General features: G+C 43.1%; 1 protein-coding gene across 2 annotated transcripts in view; it reads right to left on the bottom strand.

Moving 5' to 3' along the window:
* Positions 1-22,156: 22,156 nt before the first annotated feature.
* Positions 22,157-24,979, bottom strand: part of PSMG1 (proteasome assembly chaperone 1) — an 8,972-nt gene continuing 6,149 nt past the window's right edge. For both annotated transcript variants that reach the window (XM_015882635.1, XM_015882643.2), the window contains 2 exons: positions 24,242-24,378; positions 22,157-23,268 (listed from right to left, as the gene is read on the bottom strand). In XM_015882635.1, coding sequence (XP_015738121.1) covers positions 23,194-23,268; positions 24,242-24,378 — 212 coding nt within the window. In that variant the 3' untranslated portion in view covers positions 22,157-23,193. The remainder of the gene's footprint in view (positions 23,269-24,241; positions 24,379-24,979) is intronic.

A 24,979-nucleotide genomic window follows, 5' to 3' on the forward strand; every position in this document is an offset into this window, starting at 1 on the left:
AATGGAAACCAGACGGGAACTTCTCCAGCCCCACAGGACTCACCTTCCACAGGGTCTGCTATTAATTAAGACTGAAGGGGAGGTTTTGAATAACTCCTTTGTGGAACAGAATACAGAATACACACAGTCAAAACCCAGCTGACAAACACAACAAAACTGACTTCATGGTTTCTTATGAGAAAACCATTAATAGCTGGAGAAATGAAGAAACACTTTGTTCAAGTCACTAGTGTGAATGCAGCATATTCAGATTACAAAGCTGTCCTGCCCTGCTATAATAAATATCATATAGCTTTATCCATGGGTAACCAGGTATATAAAAGCCAGTAATAACAAATTAGGTTTCAAGTTAGCATACAGTACCTACTTTTACATTTTCATGGAGCTCACTCACAGAAAGGGCCAGTACTTCAATACCATCCAGAGCTTCTAACTCAGCAGACACCAACGGGGAGGTCGCCCAATACCCACACAGGCCTGGCTGACCTTCAGCTCTTTGTTCATGCTCTCCTCTTGTATCAGCTCTCACGGGAGCTTAGCTTTTAGCTAAATGCTAAAAGGTTTAATAAATAAATATCTCCTCTACCTTTGTGGCATGCCATCTTCTTTTCCAATTTGATGTACATTAGAGCCTGATGATGAATAATGACAGGTTACTCAAACAGTCAGGAGGGAAGAAGTAGGAAAAAAAGATTGTGCTCAGGGAAACATTTAGAGTCTCTAGACTGCATTCAAGGTGAATTTTGATGGTGTTGCTATGTGGCTGGTCAGAGCAAAGGCTGGAGCAAACTACTTTCCCTCTATAGGCTGCAAAAGCTGTACTCACCACATTTTATTTACTGCCAGCACTCAAAAGCATCTCAGAGGTGTCTAAGCCTGGTTGTTACAAAGACTCATAGAATCATTAAGGTTGGAAAAGGCCACTGAGATCAGCAAGTCCAACTGTCCACCTACCACCCAAAATATCCCTCAGTGCCACATCCACACAATTCTTGAACACCTCCAGGGACAGTGACTCCACCATCTCCCCAGGCAGCCTCTTCCAGTGAAGATTCTCCTTTTGAGAAGAATTTTTTTCTGATATCCAACCTGAACCTCCCCTGGCACAACCTGAGTCAATACCCTCTTGTCCTAATGCTGATACCTGGGAGAAGAGGCCAACCCCCTCCTTGCCCCCATCTCCTTTAAGGTGGTTGTAAAGAGATGTAAGGTCTCCCCTGAGCTTCCTCTTCCCCAGACTGAGCAATCCCAGTTCTCTCAGCTAATCCTCATAAGACTTGTTTCCTACCATGGACATCTCTTACATACACTGGTTAGGCATTCTCCACGATGCTTGTGAACCTGGCAGCACTGTTGCACTCAGTCCCACCCTTAAGTCAATCTGTGAAGTACAGATCCAGCAGGTCCTCGTTTGGTCTTGTGCCACATTCTCTCCTTAGGCTGTAGAACCTGAATCCCCTGAAGTCAGCAAACATCCTTCTGTTTTCACCAACCTCTCAGCTCTATCTGGAGGTTCCTCTCTTACATAGGAGGTGAGCGAACTGGAGATAAGACTGCAAAACACATTGCTCTTTGAGGTCTGATCTAAGCTGGGAACCAAGCCACTTGTGGAAAAAGGCTGTCATCATGACAAGTCAGCATTACAGGCATAAATCAGGATATTTTTTCCTTAATATAAACACTAACATCCAGAAACAGTATTTTCTAAACTTTTATCACAATCCCAAAGAGAAAGAAATTCAGACCAACACAGTGTACACTTTAGGTTTCCAGAAAAACAGTGCCTTATTTTCTCCATGATTTTGCAGCAGTTATTTTTGACTCTCCATATTTGTCTCCATCATTCTGAATATTTTCATGCATCGCAGTGTGCCAAGTGGAATAAGAAATAGTTGTTTTACTTCCAGAATGCAAAAAGAACTAACTGCAAAATGAATCAAGAATTTCTGCTTCTACCTGATGTACAATGAATGTCTCATGTCACCTTTACCAGTTCTCAGAAGCCTGAAATAATCAACTACTGAGGTGTTCAAATTGAACAACAGTTCCTATGGGCTGTATTTCGAACTAATCACTCCACAACAAATTCTCTTCCCACAGTTGTTATGCAGCAACTTCAAGCATGATGTTGGTCCAACCTCTTCACCTTGTCCTGTCATGTTACAAGACTAAGTGTTCTCAGACCCATGTTTGAACCATTATTGGGGTAAGGAAGACACACTGAAAGTAACCCTAACCATGCATCATAAGCTTTCCAGTCACACTCACACAAGAAAAAGGTTCAGCATCTCAGATTTGGCCTACTGAGATGAGGAAACCACATCAGATCTGCCACTGTTGCTGCAGTTCAGTACTCACCTGCCCACAAGGCTCTGCCCTCTTTTCTAATGGGTGCATAGAGATCTTCACTCCTGGTAGGAAGTAGCTTCTCCTTCTCTCTACCTCATTCAAATGTGTGATCATAAAGTCCATGGTTTATACACAGGTATGGATCAGTTCCTGCTCTCCACCATGAGGTGCTATAGAGATAAGGATCTTTTTTATAAACACACTGAACTCAAAAACAACTGTGAATGCCAAAACAAGCCTTGCCACCCTTGCATTTTCAATGCTCTTTTCTTGTGGCTTCTCAGACTCTTCTTCTCCTAAACCACTCAGTTTTATTCAAAAAGACGACCTGGACAATATGAATGGGGATCACTGCAGAGAATTTAAAGACCTGACTTCTTTTTCACCAAAAATCACTACAATATTATTTGGTACACAGGTGGCCTTAGAAAGACTTCTCACTACTAGCCCTTTGTGATTTCAGGTATCTAGAAATATTAGAGATGAAGTCAAGTTTCCTCTTAAGATAAGATCTTAACTCCAAGGGGAGCACTGAAGAGCTGGACAGGGTAATCACCCAGACCAAAAAAACACATTTCCATATGAACACAGGCACACCTGATTTCCAGTCTCCTCCTCTTGCTAATGTAAGTTTGGTCTTTAGGTCATTTAACATGGATTGTTACAGTTCCCACCTGTGCATGAAGAGGGACTGTGGCAGGTCCACCGGCACCCCTCTAATTGCTTAACACTTTATTTCATTGGCTTGCCTCCTCAATCACTTGCTCAAGTTGCAATTGACTTGAAGCATACGTTTGCTCTTCCTAAGATTTCTCTTGTTTCTTCATAACTGACAGGGCATTCACCTTTCAACTACTGTCAGAGCCCCCCTTCTTCTTCTTGGTTATTTTGGGTCTGCAATTCACACTACGGCTTTCTGCTTACATCTGTAGTGTGAGCTACCTCTTCTTCCAATCCAGCTACTTCTTTAGGCCCTTCAGGAAACACTAAGGAACAGGTTGTTTCTTCTCACTCCACTGCAGCCAAACCACAGGCTACTTTTTAAATATCCGCCCTGATGACCACAACGCCGCAGGAGCTGTCTTTCCCCTGGCTCTGACCCCAGCTCCTTTTGAGTAGATCATCACATCACCCTAACCTACTGTATGCAAGGACCTGCTTACTCAGCATTATTTTTTACCTTGCACTGTGAATCCTTGTACATGGTGTTAGTCAGCAGGACAAATGCAGCCTTGAGAAAGACCAAAGAACCTTTCTTATTTGCACATTCAAAACTTTCTTTCTTTCTTTTTTTTTTTTTCTGAATTGATTTTCTTCTAGCTGGATTGCATGTTTGATGATCATCACAAAATAAGCCAAGAGCGATATTTCTGCCTGTTTCTAAGTGATACCCATACATGGGGTTTATCATCAAGTTTTCTTTCAACTGAAAGGATAAGCTGTGTTTTCTCTGATCAAACTTCACAGAATAGAATTTCACTTTTGCCAAGAGAGACCAGCATAGAGCAGTTTCCTCCAGAGAACTAACTGGGCAGAGCTAGGAATGGATGGAAAAAGAATGGTATGAATAGAAATTACGTCCTCCAATTACTACACTTACAAAAATTTGGACTTTTCTCTATGGCAGATTTGTTAAAATGTCAACCACTTCATTAGGAAGAAAATAATAAATATCACTTTGTCAATATGTAAACCTCTATTTTTTCCTCTGAAGAAAGTATTTACTTCTACAGCACACATTCTCTGCCAAACGAGATAATACATTTGAGATGGGAAAAGATGTAAAGTAAAAATGTGATAGGTAGAAAGAAGAGGGGAGAAAAAGAGAGAGTTCTTTCCCTGATAAGATATCACAAGATGCAGTAACCTTTGCAAAAAAGTTAATAGCTGTGAACTGGTCAGTCACTTTACATGGGTACTGTTGGATACTGAAACAACAAAAATGTTGCGGAGGAAAGTGGTGGATAAGGCCTATTTTTAAAAGCCTTTTGTTTTGAAGTGATCAGTATAAGGTGCTTAAATAAAATTATGATTTAAAAAAAAGTGAAGAGGTAGTTATAAGTTCCTGAAAACTGGTATCTTTTCTAGAGTCTCAAACAAAAGAACACTTAACATTAGTACATGGGTTCATCAAGGCTATTGTGACAGTCACAGCTTTAGTCACCAGATTGTTCTTTCTCCATTTGTCATGTTCTTCCTTCATTGTTATTTTTTTAAACACAGGCCTATGCATAGGTTTTGACCGAATCACTATCATAAATATTGCTTACATTTCCATAAATGGAATGGTTTATCACAGCAATTTTTGACTCATTGCAGCTCTGAAGAAGTAATTTTCAATGTCAAAGCAAGAAGATTGTTGAAATTTTGCTTGAAAGCCTTTTCTATTGTATGCAGAGTATAAAAAGAAAAGAGTCTGTCCTTTGGAAGCCAAACAAAAGCCCAAGTTAGTTAAGGAAATAGCTGCTGAAACCCTCACTTCAAGAAAGATAACAAGGTTGTGAGCAGGTCCAGCTGTTTGCCAGACCCTCTTACTCACTCCATGGACATGATGGCTCTGTACCACCCAAAGGACCCAACTGCCTGAACAGAAAGAGCATCCAAACACCAGACCATTACAGATGGCTATGGCAAATACCTCTAGGTGTTTAGGACTAGGCATAGTGGCATGAAGCTGCAACAAGAGAGGTGCAGGTAGGACATTAGTAGAAATTTCTTCTCAGGAGTGGTGAAGCAGTGGCACAGGCTGCCCAGGGAGGAGGTGGAGTCACCATCTCTGGAGGCATCCAAGAGCCGTGTGGATGTGGCACTGAGGGACATGGGCAGTGGGCATGGTGAGGGTGGGCTGAAGGTGGGACTAGATTATCTTGGTGTTCTTTTCCAACCTTTATGGATTTGTGATTCTCCGCAACCTCTGCCTTCCAGTTCCAAAGAGACATTTCAAAACTCGATCGAGGAAGACCTTAAGAAATCAGATCTGGCTTTGCAGATAATTGTGCACAAATATGGGGACGTGGATGAAGATCTCTTCACAGTCTGACTTCTTCGCTATTCCATGAAAACAACAGGTTTGTTTTTTTTTCTATTGAATCAGTTAACATTTGGCCTCGATTCACAGAGAGCTTCCATTGTGCTGAAATCACTATTTAGTTATTTATTTATTGGGTTTAATCAGCACTAGAAAAATGCCTCTCAGTCTTACGAGTAGAAAAAGAAGGCATGTGACATTTGAAAATCATTGAGTTTCACTGAGCACCTGCTGTCTTATTATAATTGAGAGAGAACTGCATGTAGCTCTAAAAATAGTAAGGGACCGAAGAAATCCCATAAGAAATCCTCTGCATACAGTTTCTGAAAAATACACTCATTATCTGGCTAGAAACTTTGGCTGTCAACTAAATGCATTCTGGGGACATACAGGAAGAAACAACTCAGAACTCACTCCTCTGAGTATCGAAAGAAGAAATTTCTGCACCTCTGAGAGCTGAATCATACTGTGCTTTCATTTACAGAGTTCCTATTCACTCCAGCAGTCAAATATGCTCAGGAAGTGCACACACAAAAAGAAAGGAGCTTTTTCTAGACAGGCAAACAGCAGGATGAAAGGCTACTGTTTGCAATTTGCCAGTAGAGCAGAGAAAGCTGGACCAGAGACCTTAATGAACATAAGACAGGACTTAAATCTTCTGCCATTGATTTGGTCTGAGTGCTTTTCTAAGCGATCTTGCACCAGAAATACACTCACAAATATGTTATTTTGAGCACTCTTCATAAATTAAGCACAATGCACTCCTGTTTCCATATGGAAATTACAGTAGGTCACATGTTGGTTTCCACCTGTCCGTAATCTGCTCCATATTAAATCAAATTCACACAGTACCTGCAAAAGTACAGAACTAAATCTCTCCTATGATGTGTTAAATGTAAGTAAATTGGTTTGGGTTTTAGCACAACTAATCTCATCGTTTCTTCTCTGTTTGTCAGACAGACTCCCTTTGAAGTACTCCTCAAAGCACCTCCTCTCAGCAGACACCACCTTCCCTTTGCTTTGTCTTGTTCTGGGGTTTCTAGGTACTTCATAGCTACAGATATTGTAGCAACAGACAGCAAAAGGCTCCAAACATGAATGCCATGGGAAATGTGAGCCACAGGGCAGGCTGTAAGCCAGGGGAAAGGACCTCATGCCTGAAGGCTTCTGGTCTTTACTCCTATTATCTCTCTTTTTAATGACTGGCATTGCTTCTCCACACTGTGCTCACAGTACTGTTATGATGGCACTATTATCTGTCACAATGCAAATTGAAGCTGGAGATGCTGGCTCCAAGAGATGCTTTGAGCAGGGCTCAGTGCCAGCACAGAGCCTGCCCTGCGCCCACACTGCCTGCCTGGGCAGGGGGAGAGGGAGAATAGTGGGTTTCCTCTGGGAAACACTGCAGGTCTTTGCACTCTGAGAGAAACATCTGCTCAGCAGTCAGGTCTGAAATGCTGTGTTTTACTTATTCAAGCAAATCTGATTTTATAACACATTCAGGGAGCAGGAATGTCATATACTGTGTCATTTGCTGTATAGCTTAAACAACAGTAGAGGAAACCTCAGCAGATTAGACTAGCAGAATAGATCAGTGCACATATTATTCAATTTTGTTATTAATCTATAATGTTGGATGAGAAAATTAATTGATTTACTAAGCAGTTGTTTACATCCCTCACAATTTTTAAAGCAAAAATCTGTCTCTGGCTTTCCCCAGGGCTGTCACCACATCAAGACCAAAACATTAGAGTAGAGGAGCCTCAATTCCCAATCTATGCCTACTGCTTCATTGCTCCTAAACACCTTTTGCACCTCAGCTTTGCTCACTCCATCACTCAGCAGCCAGCCCTCTGTAAGGAGCTGCACCACACTGCACCCTGGTAGTGGAAAAGAGGAGGGGAGGAGAGGTTCTGCGAGAAGAAAATCTGGCTTCCACACTCCAGGTCCTCCATCTTTCTCTGAATGAAACAGAATCATAGAATCATTAAGGCTGGAAAGACCTCTAAGATCATCTACTCTAAATGTCATCCCATCACAACCGTAGCATTAAACCATGTCCTTCAGTGTCACATCTACTGTTTTCTTGAACACCTCCAGGGACAGTGATTCCACAATCTCCCTGGGCAGCCTGTGCCACTGCATCACCACTCTTGCTCATATCCAACCTGAATGGAGTGACGCTGGACGGCTGTGACATCTCATCTTAGCTCTCAGATGATAGCACATATCAAGCACTTGGATCAATTCTCTTCCATGTTGCATGAGGCAGAAAAAGCGGAGATGTTGTCTTTTTGTCTCTTTGGTCTCAAAGCACCCTTTTATAACCAGGTAGAGTGACTTGCATATTCCTCTTAACTTTTTAGCATTCTCTGTTTCCTTACAGAAAAGACCCATGTGAAGGCACCCACACTTCCGATGTTCTTACAACAGACTCATTACCCATTTTAAACACAAATGCACCCTTCTGGAGATACTTGCTGACTCTATTTTCAGAGAGAATGATGGAGAAAGCCAGTGACTAAGATTTTGTTTCTTATTCCACAAACCTGGGACCAGATTCCTTCAAAGCGACAATAATGTTTCCATGATGGATCCCACTGTGCAAATTACAATATCAACATAAAACAGAAAAAAAATACTGTCTCTTAGAATAAAATCTTTTTGGTCTTATGCTTGTGGGATAAAGTAACGAATCCATCTCATTTCATGGTAGGAAGTGACACAGTAAACAATAGCTTTTTGTTGTGACAGCACAGTCCTATTCAAAACACTACCAAAGCATCCCTTTACTGCAATGGCTGCAATGTTTCACCCAGTGTTTCAAGAGAAGTTGTGGTTTTATGTCACAGCTGATCCTAACTCAAGGGTTGCAGGAACTCACGCGTCACTCCAGCTGAGTCAAAACACTGCTCATCAAGAGATTTCCTAGCAGCCTGTGGCCAAAGAGGCAGTCTCCTCCTACTTTTATGGCTACAACAGGTACTTCTCATTCCACCCTATCCAGCCTTCCTTTGTAGGCGGGCTGCATGGTAGTCACACCACACACCAGCCCAGCGGTCACGCTGTCTTTCACATTCAGAGGATGGAGGGAAACACCAACTGAAAGTTTCTCCACCCATCAGTAGAAGTGTCAGCGGGAGAAAAGCAAGTGAAGTGCAAGAAATGCTCCATTCACACACTCTGCACTCCTTGCCTTTTTCAATCATAGAGGAGTAGCACCGTAGTTATCACAAGATCCACGTAGGAATTGCTTCCAGACAACTCCATCTGTGAAAGCAATGGGAAAATCCTATTAGGAGCAGGGCTGTAGACTGGATATTCCAGGTGCCAGAGCTGAGATGGCTTTGCCAGCTGCTCTGCAAAAGGTAATGAATTGCATTCAGGGAATAAAAGCACAAAGCAGCATGCTCAAACACCTGTTTTGCACAGGACCACAGACTCCCTAGTGCTGTAGCTCAATAGCATGTACAGACAGCTTTTCAAAGAGCAGTTGTGAACACATTAGCAGATGTAACATCAGGCTGCTCAGATGTTTAAGAAACACATCCAGAAAGGTGCTGATTGTTTGAGGTTGTTCCTAGAGAAAAAAAAATCAGCTCAGCTCCTGCAGCCCAAGACCTGGTACTGGGTTAACACTGTGCCCCCTCCCCCGAGCTGCTTTCTAGGCTAAAAACCGCCATGGTTCAGTGGTCCATGAGGAAGGTGCCCTCCTCTTGAAGACACACACCTGCACTGAGCAGTGCCAGCCGCTCAGCTGGTGGAGGAAAAACCCTGAATATAGGATATCTTAAGAGGTCAAACTGGGACACGATTGAAATATTCCATTGTTCTTTTAAAATGCTGTGGTTTTTGAGGAAGGACACTAAGTGTGTAACCCTGTCCCCACTCTCTAGTGGGTTTATTTTCAGTCTGAAGTTGTACAGTCCTTTGGGGGAATCTCATTCCACAGAAGACTGCCCTCAGAGGAGAGAAATGTGAAGTGAGAGAGACCAGACCCACATCCACCTGTAAAGGAAGAGCATAGTCAGCATTATTCGGCTTTTAGAAGCAATCACTGCTGGAGACAAACAAAACTGAAAATCTTTTTTAGGAGCTGGATGAATTGAGGAACAATGACATCAGCCTGGCTAATGTGATTCCTCAGAAAGCATCAGAAATGACTGAACAATGGAATACAGACTCTGAACCCACAAACACTTGCACACCAGTAACGTGATTTGTGACAAGTTTCTCTCAGGAAGTTTCCAGCAAGTGCCATATATTACATGTGTTAATGATCCAGCGGAAAACAATCATGCTGTTAGATATCACACGCTTAAGCATGCATTTGTAATGCAGAACACCCCATCACAGAGCATCCTAACAATGCACCCGCTGACAGATGAGCTTCTGGATTGCACAACAGCTGTATTCTTTTGAGAAAGGCAGAAATTGTTTTCCACTGCTTGTTATTACAACAAATATCTCCTCTGTAGAAGAAAGCTGTTAAAGAAAGCTCTAAAGCCAAGCCACAGTAAGACAAACCAAACGGAGTGGGGCTCAGCTGAACCTCAGCTACTGACAGAGCACCATGTGGGAGCCAAGATCATGCTCCGTTATGTGTAAGGTTCAGTCAGCCCCATACCAGCAGGAGCAGAGATGTGATCATCCCTCTGTACCAGCACTGGTGAGGCCACACCTCAAGAACTGTGTCCAGTTATGGGCCCCTCATTACAAGAAAGACATTGAGATCCCAAAGTTTATCCAGAGAAGGGCAACGGAGCTGTGAGGGATCTGGAGTACAGAGACTGATGGGGGAACAGCTGAGGGATCTGGGATTCCTCAGTCTGGGAAGAGAAGGCTCAGGGGAGACCTTATCACCCTCTACAGCCACCTGAAAGGAAGATGAGGTATGGTGGGGCCTCTTCTCCCATGTAACTAACAGTAGGATGAGAGAGAACGGCCTCAAGTTGCACCAGGTGACGTTCGGGTTGAATATTAGGAAAAATTTCTTCTCAGAAAGAGCAATGAGGCATTGAAGAGGCTGCCCAGGGGAGTGTTGGAGTCACCATTCCTGGAGGTGTTCAAGAAACGTTTAGACGTTGTACTAAGGGACAGTGAATACATGGGTTTTTTTTTTCTAAAGTTTGTCCAGCTGCGTACAGCATAAAGCTTTCCAGGAAGACATTTGGTACAGAGGAATACTGTAGCCTCATTCACTTCATTTGAGGCCTCTATTTCTTTCCCATCCAAATAATACATGTACAACTTTTAAATTGGTTAAAAGGAGTTGAACAGAAAAAAAAAAAAACAAAGAAGGAAAATACTCACCCCCAAAACCCTGGGTGAAACTTTAGCAACCAAGCTGCAATTAAGATGTGCATGAGTCATTTAAGACTGGGCCCACTGGGCTCCATGGATTACTGTAGCACCCAAATTTTTCCAGAAATGTCAGACAAGTTTACCACAGCAATTAAGCTGTCTGCCATCTGTAAAAGATTTACCCCAGAGTTTTCTTAATGTTATTTTTTCCCCTTGAAATACATTCAGCTTAATTCGTTCAGCGTTTTGCCTATCTTTCAAGTCCATATACATTAAGTATTGCAGAGCTGGCTAGATTTTTGAGGGCAACTTTTCCTTCTAAGGATTAGTTGTGCACTGGTGCACTGAAATTTTATATACAGAGTAACACTCTGAATATGAATTATTTCTTGAGAAACACTGCACCTATTCTTGGGAATGGAGAAGTAAAAACTTTACTAGGAATTTCAGCCAAGGAACTGAGATTAACACTCTTTATTCTCCTCCCAAATGGTGAGTTATTTTCAGAGTACTAGACCAGACTTGAGCTTAATGTCTCCGTCACACTGTATTAAAAGTGCCCTATGAGTAAATAAGTGCTCTCATAGAATGACAATGAAAGACCCGAATCCGAATTCTTCAGCGTGTTGGAGAAAGTTCACATTTTCTCGGCAGCATTTAGCGCACCTTGCAGTCCAAGAAAAACAGCAGTTAGAGAAACTGAAGGATATTCTTGATGTTTCCCTTCCATATACGTTGAGCATGAGTTAGTTGTTCCCAATGGCCTTGCTCAGGCAGGGGATTTCACTTTTCTGTATGGAAACTATTTGAAGGCACTTTTTTTTTCTTTTTCAGGCAATTCTCAAAATACAGGTTGATTACATGAACAATAACCTGTCCATACCACTTTATTTCTCTTCCTGAGCATTTATGCTTGTACTGTAACTTCTGTTCTCTCACCATGTGCCCAAATACTGTCCTCTAAAATCACAGAATCACAGAATGACCCGGGTTGGAAGGGACCTCAAGGATCATGAAGCTCCAATCCCCCTGCCTGGCAGGGCCACCAAACATACACATTTACTAGATCAGGTTGCCCAGGGTTCCATCCAACCTGGCCTTGAACACCTCCAAGGACGGGGCATCCACAACCTCCCTGGGCAGCCTGTTCCAGGACCTCACCACTCTCCTAGTAAAGAACTTCCTCCTGACATCCAACCTAAATCTTCCCTCTTTCAACTTAAAACCATTTCCCCTTGTCCTGCTATTATCGGCCCTTTCAAAGAGTTTACTCCCCTCCTGAATATAGGTTTCCTTCAGATACTGAAAGGCTGCAATGAGGTCACCCCGCAACCTTCTTTTCTCCAGGCTGAACAAGCCCAACTCCCTCAGCCTGTCCTCATAGGGGAGACAAAATAATCTCTGAAAAAGTAGTCCATTCACACTTTAAAGGCAGCAGAGGATGGATGACCTTCCACCTATTGTCGCATAGGCATAGAATCCCGTTTGGAGCTTGTTTGTGACAAAATCAGTAACAACTGTATGCTGCTTCCAGTTCTGTATACTCGTGTCCAGCTCTGAGCTTCCCAGATCAGAAAAGACAGGGACGTCCTGGAAGGAGTCAGGCAGAGGGTCACAAAGATGGTAAAAGGCCTGGAACATCTCCCCTATGAGAAAAGAAAGCTGAGGGACTTGAGTCTTTTCATCCTGGGGAGAAGACAACTGATGGGGGATCTGATAGACATTAATAAATATTTAAAGGAAGGTTGGATGCAAATGGATGAGGCCAGGCTCTTCTCAGTGGTGTGTAGTGAGAGGATAAGAAGCAGTGGCCTAAAACTTGAACATAGGAAGTTCAATACAAACACATGTAAGAATTTCTTTATGTTAGGAGTGATAGCACACCAGAAGAGGCTGCCCAAACAGGTTGTAAAAATTCACACACCATGGCTGGCTACCATGTCTGCACTGGGGCTGAGGCAGGCAGCTCACTCTCCTCTGGAGCTGCCACTCATCATTCATCGATCAGGTACAATAGCATCAGCCCCTGGGCCCTGTGTAGCATCTCTTAGCAGGGATGCCTACACCACAGTTGCACAAGTTGCTGAACATCAGGCCTTTTGCAGGTTATATTGCAACGCAGCAAGAAGCACAACAGACATTTGGTTTTGGCTGGGATACTGGAAGCCCCCAAACATTACATAGCGGATAGGGTGTAGGGGGCAAACAAAACAGTTGTGTTGAGCCTTGGCACTGTCAGTGCTAAATAAGCTTGCTGCTACACCTCTTCTCCACTGCTGTGTTTATTCCTTTGGTTACAGTACAAGTGCTAGTGAAGGAGGAGCTGACACAGATGTCAAGAGGTTACACTGATTTAAACCAGTGAAGGGCTTCACTGTTTGCTCTTCCCCTAGTACAGAAAGGAAAGTTTATAGCACTAAAATGAGGTGTGTGCCTGCCTCACTTTACACACACTTTCAAAAATATCATTGCTATTAAAAATAGCGTATGTTAGGCACTAAAAAAAATAACAATAATCAGCAGCATAGAGTGCATTCTTTCCATTAAATATTTTTATAGCCTCTGGGCCCAGGGCTGCTCCCACAGAATAGGAGACAAAAAATATGGACAACCTTCCAGATAGGCTGCATTTCTACAGCTTCCCAGGGATGCCAAGAGGGAACAAGCACACCCAAGCCTCAAGCACAGCAACAGCGGTGGAGAAAAGAGGGAGAGGGAGCAGCTGTCAGGCCACCAAGGAAAGGGATGGGAATAATCATGGTCAGGAGCACTGTTGCAACCAGAAAACTGAGACAGGCAAGGGGGAACAAACAAGTTTGAAAGAATAGGCTCGGAATTGTTTTACTGCCACTGAGACAAGGAGAAGTACTGGACGCTGAGTCCAGTCTGACTGAGTTCAGCGCTTCCTCCCCATCAGGATCAGAATCAGAAACACATCATCTCCATTGAAATATCCATAGTCATCTTCCTTCTGTTTTCTGAGAACCCTGCAAATGCAGCCACCCAAAGAGATGCAACACTTACAGCATCAGGTTTACCTTGACCAGAAGTACCTCTTCCCTTATATGCTTCCAGTAGGTGTTTGAAGCACTGGAGTAAGCCCTCCCTGGTCTCTGTGGTTTCACAAAAATTTTTAACACCTCTGAAAATGTTGGACACTGACTCATTTATTTCTTATGTCTTTTTGGTTTACTAATAGTAGCTGCTACATCCTCATAACCAAAGAGGTCACAGGACCCCTGAATCACTTTCCTTCCATTGTCCTTGCTCACGTTGGCTGGGCTTTCATGGAAAGGAGATCTGGGGTTGAGGCCTAGCCAGCATGTGTTCATGAAAGGCACATCCTGCTTAACCAACCTTGTCTGCTCACCACATGACCCACCTAGTGTATGATGGAAAGGCTGTTGATGCAGTCTACCTAGACTTCAACAAAACCTTTGACGCTGTCTCCCATGATCTCCTGGAGAAGCTGACAGCCCATAGCTTAGACAGGTATGCTCTTTGCTGAGTAAAGAACTGGCTGGAGGGTCAGGCCCAGAGAGTGGTGGTGAATGGAGTTAAATCCAGATGGAGACCAGTCACGAGTGGTTCCCCAAGTGGTTGGAGCTGAGGCAAACATTGTTTAATATCTTCATTAATTACTTAAATTGAGGGTACACTCAATCCCCTCATCTAAGTTTGTGGATGACACCAAGCTGAGAGTTTAAAACTGCCACAGTGTGGGAAGGCCCTGCAGAAGGACCTGGACAGGTTGGATCAGTGGCTGAAGTCAGTGGGATGAGGTTTAACAAGACTCAGTGCCTGGTCCTGCACTTTGGTCACAACAATCCCAAGTATTGCTAGAGACCTGGGGCAGAGTGGCTGGAAGACTGCAGAGGAAAAGGATCTGGGGGTGCTGGTCAACACTCAGCTGAATATGAGTGAGCAGTGCACTCAGGTAGCCAAGACACATCCTATTTGATTTCTGTTTCTACTCAGTCTGCACCATACACATGTGGAAGGCACTAAATTACTATAAAACCAATGAATTGTAGGGCTTGGAAAGAACCTCTAGAGATCAACTAGTCCAGTCCCCTGCTAAAACAGGTTCCCCACAGCAGGTCACAAAGGAAAGCATCCAAGATGGTCTTAAATATATCCAGAGATGGAGATTCCACAACCTTCCTGGGCAACCTTTTCCAGTGTTCTGTCACCCTCACAATACTGAAATTTTTCCTTGCATTTGTATGGATCTTCTTGTGTTCCAGTTTTTGCCCACTGCCCCTTGTTCTGTCACTGCACACCACTAAAAAGAGCCTGGCCCCATCCACTTGACTCCCACACTTTAGATATTTATAAACAGTGATGAGATCTCCTCTCAGTCTTCTCCAGGCTGAACAGTCCCAGGTCTCCCAGCCTTTCCTCACAAAGAAGCTGTTCCTGGCCCCCCGTCTTCTTTGTAGCCCTCAACTGGACCCTCTCTAGTAATTCCCTCTTTCTTGAACTAAAAAGCATGGAAAGAAAAACCTTTGGTGAATGTGCTTTGAAAACCATGCGCCTGTTTTCCTGAACATTGAGGCTATTTCCATTAAAAATATATAAAAAAATAAAAAATAAATAAAAAATAAAAAAATCAGAGACACGAAGGCAAGCTTAGAGCAGGGAGAAAGACCAGGGGCTTTGCTCAGCCTTGGAGGATTCCAGACCACAGTGCTCTGTCTCATGAAACACCACTACTTAGAGGGACAGAGGGGTTTAAAGCAAAGCAGCATATACCGAGTACCGAAACTCATTCAATGTGGCAATACTGCCATCCTGCTTCCTAGTGATTCATACTCTTTTCTCACAGTCAGTATTCCCAGAGATTCCCAGGAAGCTTTTTCTACTCCAAAAGCACTAAGGGGCTGACTCTGCACCTCCTTCAGTTTGCTCACATCTCCTTGCTTGTGCAGCAAAGACACTATAAATCTCACTATAGAAAAAAGTAAAAACCCTAAACTTTCATTTCATACTTACACCCAGATAGAAGAACTATTTCAATATTCACCATTTGGCTTCTTGGTTCAGCTTCAGTCTTTATAATAATCAGCAATTCAGAACTGAATTAACAATCACCAAATGGTAATTAGCTCACCTTATGACTTACAATGGTTTATTCCTGTTCTTTTCTTTAGGTTAAATACAATGAAAAGGGCTAAAGGCACAGAGGGAGTAGGTTGTTGGGTCAAATTAGATTAAGCCTGCTCATTCTCTATGCAGTGTATTGGTGAGCAGAGAATCATAGAACCATTAAGGTTGGAAAAGATCACTTCATGGGAACCTCTATACTTTTTATTCTTCCAGAAACAAAAGAAGCCAGGATGTGTAAATAAAACAAGGAAACTGGAGGTGAGGAAGGAGCAGCTTGCAAGGCAGTTGCGATATAATAGCAATAATGTGGGAAGCACAGAAAAAGCTTCTCAATGAGAGAACACAGGCTGGAATTTAGAAAGGATTGGAAAATCTCAAAAGGTGTAGAAAAAGACTATAAAATGTCTATCGAGCTCATGAGCTGAACAGGATTGAATAGTAAAATGAGGAAAAGAAGATTTACAACTGGAAAAAAAAAAAATCAGTTTCCAGGTTCCTGGAGATCAAGCCCATGGGAACTGCTGGTGACAGGACTAAGGCCCTGGTATTTGTGTGTCCTAGGCCGTCCCAGACCCAAAGCTGACCTTTCACTCTCCTCAGCTGTCACATGAATGTCCATACCGAATGCTTCAGGAAGGATGACCCTCTTTCCAAAGACAAAAAACATGGTAGAAAAACCAGATGTAGGTATCAGTCTCCCCTGTTTGGTTACCTCAAGGTCCTCATGGTCCTTGAGTCCATTCCAGGACCCTGTGGTAGGTTGGCAGTGGTGGCACTTGTGCTGGGATCCTCTCCTGTCACTCCTCAAAGGGACAGGGTGAGTTCTGGGCTCTGGGCACGCTGTTTTCCCCATGGTCTCCACAACACACTCACCAACATTTTATCTTGTCCAGGGCCACCACAGCCAAAGGCCTGGGCAGCCATTTTCACTGGGGTGCCACTGTTTGCTAGGTCAGCACAGCTCTACACGATGGCTTCGTGCTGCCCTGTGCCTTCCAGGCTTCCCTGACACGTGGCACTGCTTTGATGCTTGCAGGCCCGGCTTTGCTCTGCAGCTGATAGGTCATGTGGAGGGCTTTTTCAAAGCATCCTCCATGCCAGCCCCCTGCCAATGACAAATCTTGGTTTATTGCCTCTCCCAAGGCCTCATGGTGCTCCTAGCAGACATCATAGTGGTAATCTCACATCCATCACTCTTGAAGCCAGATGTAAAGCAACCACAGAAAGTTGTACACAGCCATCAAACCATATGAATGGTTTTATAACCACTGGCAACCCACGGCACATTAAATATTATATTTACATTCAGCAACTCTCCTGCTGCTTCCTGTGCTTTGGTAGCATGTTCTGTCCAGTTTGTTGCAAGTTCACAGTGCAGCTTATGAGTTGTTTTAGGAAAAAAAATCCCAAAATGGAGGTGTTCCTTCCACTGTGCCAGGCCTTTGGTCTGCAACCAGAGAGAGGGCAGCAGTACAACAGGATGGTGGGAAGGAGATAAATCTTTTACATGGCTGCGACATACATGGAGGCAAAAGCAGTTGGTAGCTGGGCTCCAGCACCGTGCCTAAAAGAGGCCAAAAGACCACCAACAGCCTCCAAACATCATTGAACGAAAAACGATTTGATGAGTTCATAAGACCTGGCCCCAGAGTGCTTCTAACACATTGAACTACAAGAAAGGCATTGAGGCCCTGGAGTGTGTCCAAAGAAGGGTAATGAAGCTGTGAGGGGTCTGGAACACAGGTCTTATGGGGAGGAATGAGAGGGAACAGCCTCAAGTAGCACCAGAGGAGGTTCAGGCTGAGTATTGGGAAACATTTCTTCTCAGCAAGAGTGGTGATGCAGTGGCACAGGCTGACAGGGAGGTGAGGGAGTTACTGTCCCTGGAGATGCCCAAGAGTAGCGTGGATGTGGCACTGAGGGACATGGGCAGTGGGCATAGTGGGGATTGGTCGCTGGTTGGACTGGGTGATCTTAGAGATCTTTTCCAGTCTTAATTCTATGAACCAATTGCAGTCGACATTTCTTTTACTCTATGTTATCAGCAATCTAAATTCCAGGATAGCAGTACTTAACTGACCACAGCTTTCTGTGGCTCTTCTCCCCAAGGGGCACTGCTGGAGGGAAAGGTACAGCACGATGGCAGCACATCACCCTGCTCACAACTCACTCTGCACCAAAAATAGTCAGGGCTTCTTCCACCCGTGCAGCCTGGAAATAAAACATATGGAGTTAGCACGGCCACTGATTGGATTTTGATTGCCCTGAAACACTGCCAAGTTTAAAGTGGAGAGTGCGGCCTGAAAGGAAATACAGTAGACACGAGACAATTTATTTGTTTCTGAGCGGGGACCTGGCTGACAGGCTGCATCGAAGGTGGCTAACAAGAGCAACATGTTTCCATATGGAAACCATATGGAGAAATCAGCCAGAATCTGAAAACATGGCACAACGTATGGATCGTGGCAAGAGGAAAAAGCAGAGCGCTGTAAAATCGGAGCCAATCACAACAGCAAATTGCAGATGGATAGTGCTGATAAATAGCTGAAATAGTTAACATACCGGCAGATCTTAGACACAGCACTGTAAGGGCCATAGAAAGAAAATGCAGGCACTGGGAGCACTTGAAAAGGTGACAGCATGATAGCGGGCATCACTTGTGGTTGTATTTCTAGCACCCTCTTGCTCCCACTCACAAGCATGAGGGCCTCCAAAAGCCTGAAAAAGGGAGTAAAAACAAAATCGTAATAGAATGGCTGTGACCTTATTAAAGGTAGCAGCAATCGTTTTGTCTCCTGAGAGCAGCTGCATAAGAACAACTGAAAGGGTAAATATTTAGCCCGGGGTTTGGGGGAAGCCTGGCAGCCAGGAAGGAGGCACGAGGGGAATTGCGGGGAGGACACATATGGGTGATGCGCGTCCCCCTGGGGGACAGAGGGAGAGAAGGGGAAGAAAGGGAAAGGAAGGGGAGTAAGCCGGCCCGAGCCCGGGCAGCAGCCCAGCGTTTCCTCGCTCCCAGCCGTACCGATAAGCTCCTGGATGGAGCCTTGAGCTGGGCGACATCGCCCTCGCGCGGCACCGGTGTGTACGTGTATATAGTAGATCCTTAATATTAATTTCATACATTGCAGCTGAGAATTTGCACTGTCAAATACCGTTACTGCGCTCTTTGTAGCAGTTGTGGTTTCTTTAGAAATAAATAGGAGGCATTACTTTCGGAGCAAAGTACAGGTGTGTGTGTGTGTGTGTGTATACACATATATATATACATATATGTATATATACATATATATACACACACACTCACTATAGATATGTGTACATACACATATGAATATATGTATACATTTATATACACACTATATATACTCACACATACACATGTAAAATTGCTATTAAAATAAATAGGAGGCATTACTTTCAGAGCAAAGTACAGGTGTGTGTGTATATACACACATATATATACATATATATGTATATATACATATATATACACACACACTCACCATAGATATGTGTACATACACATATGAAGTATTTACACACTATATATATACACACTTCATATACACACACACATACACATGTAAAATTGCTCTGGAGTTAAACAAACACTAGAAGCGACTACCCAACCTCAAAACAAAAGGCTTCAGTCAATAACAAGCCCTTTTGAATCCTGTTTTTCTTTTCTCTTTGTCAGAACAGAAGAAGTTTGTCGTGTATTTTTACAGACCCCCACACACTCACGTTTCCAAGTTATTTTGGTTCAGTCATTCAAGCAATAAAGAAGAAATAGCATCACAGGATATCCTGAGCTGGAAGGAGCCCTCAGGGATCATCGAGTCCAACTCCCAGCTTCACACAGCACCACCCAAGAAAAGAAAATGTTCACACCGTTTTAAGGGCAAAAAAAAGAAGGAATTCACTGAACATACAGAAACTATGCTGTCAATCCGGTAACCTGACAGACCTTAGTCTGCCTCTCAGGCTGCCCAGGGCCCCATCCAACCTGGCCTTGAGCGCCTCCAAGGATGGGGCACCACAGCTTCTATGGGCAGCTGTGCCAGCACCTCATTGCCCTCTGGGAACAGAATCTCCCTTCTTATAGCTTAAAACCATTCCTTCTTGACCTATTACAATCTACCCAACGTATTAAGTCAGTTCCCCTCCTGTTTAGAAGCTCCCTTATAACGTCAGCAGTGAGGTCTCCCTGCAGCCTTCTCTTCTCCAGGCTGAACAAGCCCATCTCCCTCAACCTATATTATCAACTATCAAAGGCACAGCACACACAAATACTACTTCAAGCCTGTTTCTGAACAACTTGAGTTTGCTGCTCAGTTGGTTGACGCACAGTCTGTGAGCTTCTGGCTCTCAAGGCCTGACCTAAAGGTCCTTTTTTCCAGTCATCACAGAACAGGTTTGACACTTCAGATTTCTTGCCCCACAGTTATGCTTTTCAGGTCAGCATGTTTAAATGTATTGGAAGTAATAGCAATAATAATAAAAAAAAAAACACTCGGTCCAGAAAATAACAGCTGGGTAAGTCGCTGGAATGAAACATAAGAAACGCTTTTTATCTTTGAAACACTCAAATAATATTGTCCAACTGCAGTAATGACCGAAGCCCTTTTCATCTCGTTTTAAGCACACCTTTTAAACTAACCACAGCAATGGACGCAGCTTCCCACATCCACTTCCTGCTACGAGCCATTCTAATTCTTTGAAATAAATATGTTTCGGGTTATTTTTCTAAGCATGATGTTTAATATCATTCCCCCAGTGTGTAAATGCGTAGAATACAACAAAGATTTAACATCTGCTACAAATAATCATCCAGAGGACCTCGAGCCCCTCTATTTTAAGATTATTAGGATATGGTACAGGTGGCCAAATTATTAAAATATGGGTTCAATTCGATACTCGTGCATTTTCATAACATGCACAGGATGCCGACGTCTGGAAGCCACATGTCGGAGCTAAGAAGGCTACAAGGGAGAAGAGTCCAACCCCCACCTCATCACAACCTCCTTTCATTCAGGTGGTTGTAGAGTGACAAGGTCTGCCCTGAGCCTCCTCTTCTCCAGGCTGAACAACCCCAGTTCCCTCAGCTGCTGCCCATCAGGCTTGTGCTCCAGATCCCCTCATACCCTCATTGCCCTTATCTGAACACACTCCAGGGCCTCAATGTTGTTCTTGTGGTGAGGGGCCCAAAACTGAACACATCGCTCAAGGTGTATGTGGCCTTCACCAGAGCCGAATACAGGGCCAAAATCACCTCCCAGCTCCTGCTGGCTGCATTATTTCTCATAGGGTTCTTGTCCAGCAGGACACCAAACAGTGCATCCACAGTCAGAACCAACAAAACCTTCGCTGACAATAGTGCTGGAGTAACCGGCATCGCTCAGTATTTTACAGGTGCTCTCTGTGCTTGTTCAGTGTTGAAAACGTTATCTCAATAGAATTCAGAGGCAAACCAAACTGAGCAGCACAGAGGCAACCTGTCACCTGTGGGAGCTGCTGGGAGCCAGCAGGAGATGCACAATAACATTTAGACACCTCTCCTACTTTTCAACAACCACCTCAAACCTGTTTCATAGGATGACCAGAATACCATTTTTCTACTGTGCCGTCTCCTTTCCCATATGGCTGCTTCTGTTCACAAAATCACAGAATGACCCGGGTTGAAAGGAACTTCAAGGATCATGTAGTTCCAACCCCCCTGCCTGGCAGGGCCACCAAACATACACCTTTACTAGATCAGGTTGCCCAGGGCCCCGTCCAACCTGGCCTTGAACACCTCCAAGGACGGGGCATCCACAACCTCCCTGGGCAGCCTGTTCCATGAAGGGATGAAATGAAGGGAAAGAAGCCACAATCTATTCGGTTAACAGATATTCTAGCATATTCTCATTTTGTTTTTTCCAAGGAGGCTGTGGATGCCCCATCCCTGCAGGCATTCAAGGCCAGGCTGGATGTGGCTCTGGGCAGCCTGGTCTGGTGGTTGGAGACCCTGCACATAGCAGGGGGGTTGGAACTGGATGATCATTGTGGTCATTTGCAACCCAGGCCATTCTGTGATTCTATGTTTCAGCATGTTCAAGAATGTTCGCACAGATCAGCATAAGTCTAAGTGGTAAAAACTGAATTACAGCTCAAGGGATAGTATTTTTAAACACTGCACAGGCAATAAAAACAGCACTAGAAGTATATTTACAGTTCCTGTAAGAGCCTATTTTTTTAATGAAATATTTTTCTTGTTATATTATCATTAAACGTTTAATTAATCGTTATACGTTCAGTATACAAGTAAGAAATTGGTGCAGCCAACACACAACTCCTCCAGAGCAACAGAATTCCCCACTCAGATCAGCTGTAAAAACAGGTTTTAATTAAAATGCTACACAGAAGTAAAAAAAACCAAAAACCAACATTAAAATAATAGGAGGAACCATATCCTGCACTTTACGAGTCCATATGAAAACGGAGTATCGTTTCAAGTAACAGTTACTTGCTTAATTCCAGCTATATTAACTGAAGTTGACATCAATGTCTTGAGTAATAATCAACTTCGAACCCACATCAAGAATGTTCCACTACAGTGGCAACTGCGAGACAGCGTGTGGTTTAAAGCATCAAATAAAACCCCAAACTAACAGAAGTTCCAGTGGGGTTGCTGAAGCCTGTCATTACTTCAGTGGACACTGACTTAGCCAACAATTTCCCAACCAGAAGGGATGGCAGATTCACAGAAGGACATAAGGTCTCACTGGATGGACATGCAGTATAATGCAGAGAGCTCCATAACTGCTGTATTCTTATTGCACCTAAGGATGAGCTGTGCGCAATTTAAACACCTCTGTTCACTGCCATCCTGAACTGCTGGGATCCTTTCCTCCGTGAATCCAACTCACAGCTCTCCCATGAGTTCAAACAAGACCTGCATTCCTGTGTCTTTGTAAAGCAAGCTTATTTTCCACTATCAATCCCTTAAAACGTATCATTCTATATTAAAAAATATGTATATACACACGTACATACATATACATACATAATATTTTCTTCACCATAGAAACGTTTAAGTTAAGTAATATAAACCAAAGTAGAAAACAAACAAGAACACATTGACAGTATTTATTATTTTATATATAAGAAGAGTCAGTTTAGGTAAGACAACTCCCTCAGGAAGAAGTAATTACTCGTCATATTTAAGATATCTTTCCTCACAAAGCTGCTCCTGGAGAAGGTCTTCCATCTCTTACAGACAAACTGCGTGTGTATTGTGATGAACTAGAAAGTAACCAAATGAATTCAAAAGGAAATATCAAGTACAACTTCTGAAGAAATAACTACAATTCCAAAGTGCCCTCTATGGAAGAATCTGGAGTTTAAAACAAGCGTCCTCTTTAGATGTAGATATTATTGTGAGTTTCACCGGTTGTCAGCAACTTCTTCAATACCTTTGTGCTTTCAGATACATCCTAAGAAAAGAAAAAGATACATTAGGAAAAAGTTACAAAAGGAAAAGGAAAAAAAGATACAAAAGATACAAAAGGAAAAGATACAATAGCAACTCTGCTGTTAACAAAATAAAAACAAACCAAATGCCACCAAGCCTCACTGTCACCCATTCCCATTTTCAATATGATGAGTATCTGCCTGGTTAACTTGTTAACTGTAAATATCACACCTTCTTAATGAAGGTATCCAGAAAACTATCAAAGGCACCAAAGGAACTTACAGATTAGCAATGCAATGGGGTTTACCAATTTGCCTTTCTCCTCCCTTGCACACTGGAGGAAGAGCCTGAATTTTCATTCGTTATTTTCCTTCCATAGATGTAATTTAGTACATTATCAGATAATGGCCTGGGTTGAAAAGGACCATAATGCTCATCTAGTTCCAACCCCCTGCTATGTGCAGGGTCGCCAACCACCAGACCAGGCTGCCCAGAGCCACATCCAGCCTGGCCTTGAATGCCTCCATGTACGGGGCATCCACAGCCTGTTCCAGTGTAAACCTGTTCTCAGTTAAACATTTAGGGGTTAGTCAGTTGCACTTAACATTTAGGCTATAAATGAATGCTAACTGGCAATTCCCACACTTCAAGCTGAAGTAAGTACTTCAACACACACAAATGTCTTCTATCAATGAAATGGAAGTCCAAGTGGCAAAACTGAGGAGGGCATTGTGAACTAACTACACTTTGATTAAAGTACAGAAGGAAAGCAGCAAAACATTCACCTTGGCAGCCCAGAATGCCTTGATTTGTTCAGTTATTGCAAAACTATGTAACCATCTTTATAACTGAGTAAGATCCAACATTTAAGAAGCTTTGAGGTATGGCACAAACCAGTTAGGCTTTACAGGCTTGGAAGGCCGTATCACCAGCCAAACGTGAGAAATGGAATGACAGACCAAAACTCGCAATGATTTTTAAACATAAAATTTTACCTTGACTAAATTCTTCAGGGGTTTAGAAGAAAGCAGAGGCTTGAATGCTTCAATTGTAACTGTGTCCAGTTTGATGATATCAGTATAGCACTGGTACAACACTGCAGGAATCTGCCACACTTGACAGTAACTCAGAACTAAATACAGGTGAAAAGAACATAAATGTTACGTTCAGCAGCAAGCACGTACGTGAGAAAATAAACTAACAAAAAGCAGTAATGCATGGTTCCATCTTTTTGGCTGGTAAATATCCTAAAAGGAAATCACACATTTAATTAATAAACAAAGGCAATATGAGCTTTTGTTGGAATAAAACAAAAATGCAAACTACAAACAACAGATTTTTCTAGAATAATCATCTAACTTAGTTCTTACCAGGCAAGGTTTTCCTCGTGGATGCTAATGTTAAGTTGGTATTATATAAAGGAAAGCCTTACAGAGGTTTCATTACAGCACACAATAAAATCACATTTAACCTTTACAGGAGGTCAATCAGTAGCATCATGAAACCTGTTTACCTCTAACAAACAGAAAGAGCTTATAAACCTCAAACTGGACGCGCTCATGTTTTACAAGACAATATGTAAGATGATGAATTATTAGAAATTAACTTCCAAAAAGCCAATCTGGTAGACAATTCATATAATCAAGTGAAAATTACAATTACAATCACAGAATCACAGAATGACCCGGGTTGGAAGGGACCTCAAGGATCATGTAGTTCCAACCCCCCTGCCT

The sequence above is a fragment of the Coturnix japonica genome, chromosome 1 (genome assembly GCF_001577835.2).
Source record: "Coturnix japonica isolate 7356 chromosome 1, Coturnix japonica 2.1, whole genome shotgun sequence".
Taxonomy (NCBI): domain Eukaryota; kingdom Metazoa; phylum Chordata; class Aves; order Galliformes; family Phasianidae; genus Coturnix; species Coturnix japonica.